Raw genomic sequence first — 2286 nt, forward strand, 5'->3', positions numbered from 1 at the left:
TGAGTGAACTCCGGGAGTTGGTGATGGACAGGGAGGCCTGGCGTGCTGTGATTCATGGGGTTGCAAAGAGTTGGACATGCCTGAGCGACTGAACTGAACTGAACTGAAAATAGTAAAAGAAACATTCGAGGAAGTTTTTCTAGATAAAGAAACTAAGTTGCAGAGAATTTATTCATTTTGTTCAAATTTGCATGAGAGAAAGTGGTGAAGGTGGGATTTCAACGCACACCTGCCAGACTGTAGATATTATGCATTTAAACATTAAGGGTGAAAATAGGGAGGCTTCCTTTTTAACAATCACACATACTGTTTTACAGAACTTGAAATGCATTTAAAGTACATTCCTAAATAATGTCCAAACACCTCTTCAGCGGTGTCATCTACAAAGCGTGCTTTGAATTTGTATGTCGAGTCTTTATCTTCCAAATGGCTGCTTTTACCTCTTGATTCCTTAATGTATAAATAATAAGATTTAAGAGAGGTGTGAAAATCGTATAAAACACAGAGAGAATTTTATCTATGGAATATCTGCTGAAGGGCAATACATAGATAAAGACACAAGGGGCAAAGAACAGAGTCACTACTGTGATGTGTGCTGAGAGAGTGGAGAAAGCCTTAGAGGGACCACTGCCAGTGTGGTGCCTGACAGAGTAAATAATTACCGTGTAGGAGACAAGCAAGAGGAGGAAGCAGACTAGGGACAGGAGGCCGCTGTCAGTAATGACCAGGAGTTGGAGCACGTAGGTGTCCTCGCAGGCGAGTTTGATCACAAGGGGTAGGTCACAGAAAAAGCTGTCCACAACATTGGGACCACAGAAGGGCAAATTCAACATGAAAGCCATTTGCCTAGACGAGTGCACAAATCCAACTGCGTAAGAGGATAACAGTGGCCCAGTGAGCACTCGTGGGCTCCTGATGGTCATGTAATGGAGGGGTTTGCAAATGGCAACATATCTGTCTATTGCCATGGCTACAAGCAACATCATCTCACTCCCACCTAGGAAGTGCATGAAGAACATCTGAGAATAACATCCCCACCAGGAGATGGTCTTCCGGTCTCGGAGGAAATCTACAATCATCTTAGGGGTAGCAAAAGAAGCCAGGATCATATCAATACAGGAGAGATTGATAAGCAGAAAATACATTGGTGTGTGAAGGCATGAGTCAAAGATCACAGTGACTAAGATGAGGAGGTTTCCCAACACAATCCCTTCATAGACCACAGAGAATCCCAGAAAGAATAAAATCTGAAGATTCTGAGATTTGGAAAGTCCCAGCAAAATGAACTCAGATACCACTGAATGGTTTGTCTTTTCCATGTCATCCACTTGTCTGGTTGTCTACTTAATCCTGTAATAATCAAAATGAGTAAGAATAAGGAGTAGGAAAATTATGCTTACATAAGGGTGGTTCATGCTGATGACCAACTTCGCTATTTAGATAGGGTATTTGAATTTATAAGCACCTTCTACTTTTGGGAATTTTTGTTGGTCAGTGATTTACTAAATAGTCCAGAGAAGTATCCAAATAATGGTAGAATTCAGAATATACATTTCTGAAAAACAAAAATAAAAATAGTTATGAAACCAGAAAATTATGAAACCACAATTTTATAAGGCTGTGAACTTGGAATTAGAATTTCAATACAACACCTAGCAGAGCTATTCATTGAGCAACATAGAATAAGCCATTTTCCTTTTGATGGTCAAGTTTCCGTCTCTGTAAAATAAAAAAATTAGACTACAAGGCATTAAACGCCTCTTCGTGCTATAAAGATAACCATGCATTAGATCATTATGGTGGGTTTTATATCAAGAGTAATATTGAAATTTTTAATCTGGAAATTAGAAATGTAGACAATATACCCATGATTCACAAGAACTATATTTTGGAATATATTTTGGTAAAGAACTATGAATTAAAACATAAATTAAGGTTTAAATATATGCTTTTAGTTCCTGAGAAATCTACCTTTATTTTTCCATGCTCCATTCCATGCTCCAGTGCAACAATGTCTCACAGCTTAACTAGTGGTGGTCATTACACATTTAAAAAAAAAATATAAAAATACAACTTATTCACTCAAAATTTAACTGTATTCACATCAGATGCCTACTTTAGAATTCTGGGCAAAAAGTACAAAAGGTGAAAAAAATCCACAGCCAAATGTAGCTGATTTTACTTCATTTCTGGTTTGTATTCATTTATTTGTATTTTGTTTGCTTATTGCTGTATAGAGGACCACTGCTTGTTTTTTGCAAGTATATCTGTAACAGGCTTCAAAAT

The 2286-nt window shown here is 37.7% G+C and overlaps 1 protein-coding gene across 1 annotated transcript; it reads right to left on the reverse strand.

Moving 5' to 3' along the window:
• Positions 1–380: 380 nt before the first annotated feature.
• Positions 381–1319, reverse strand: LOC129542098 (olfactory receptor 4K13-like). The gene has a single exon (XM_055404181.2). The coding sequence runs from the start codon at positions 1317–1319 to the stop codon at positions 381–383; it is 939 nt and encodes a 312-aa protein (XP_055260156.2).
• Between the last annotated feature and the right edge of the window lie 967 nt (positions 1320–2286).

This window comes from Moschus berezovskii, chromosome 9 (assembly GCF_049115385.1).
Source record: "Moschus berezovskii isolate FMDL1 chromosome 9, NW_MosBer_1.0, whole genome shotgun sequence".
In the NCBI taxonomy this organism is placed as follows: domain Eukaryota; kingdom Metazoa; phylum Chordata; class Mammalia; order Artiodactyla; family Moschidae; genus Moschus; species Moschus berezovskii.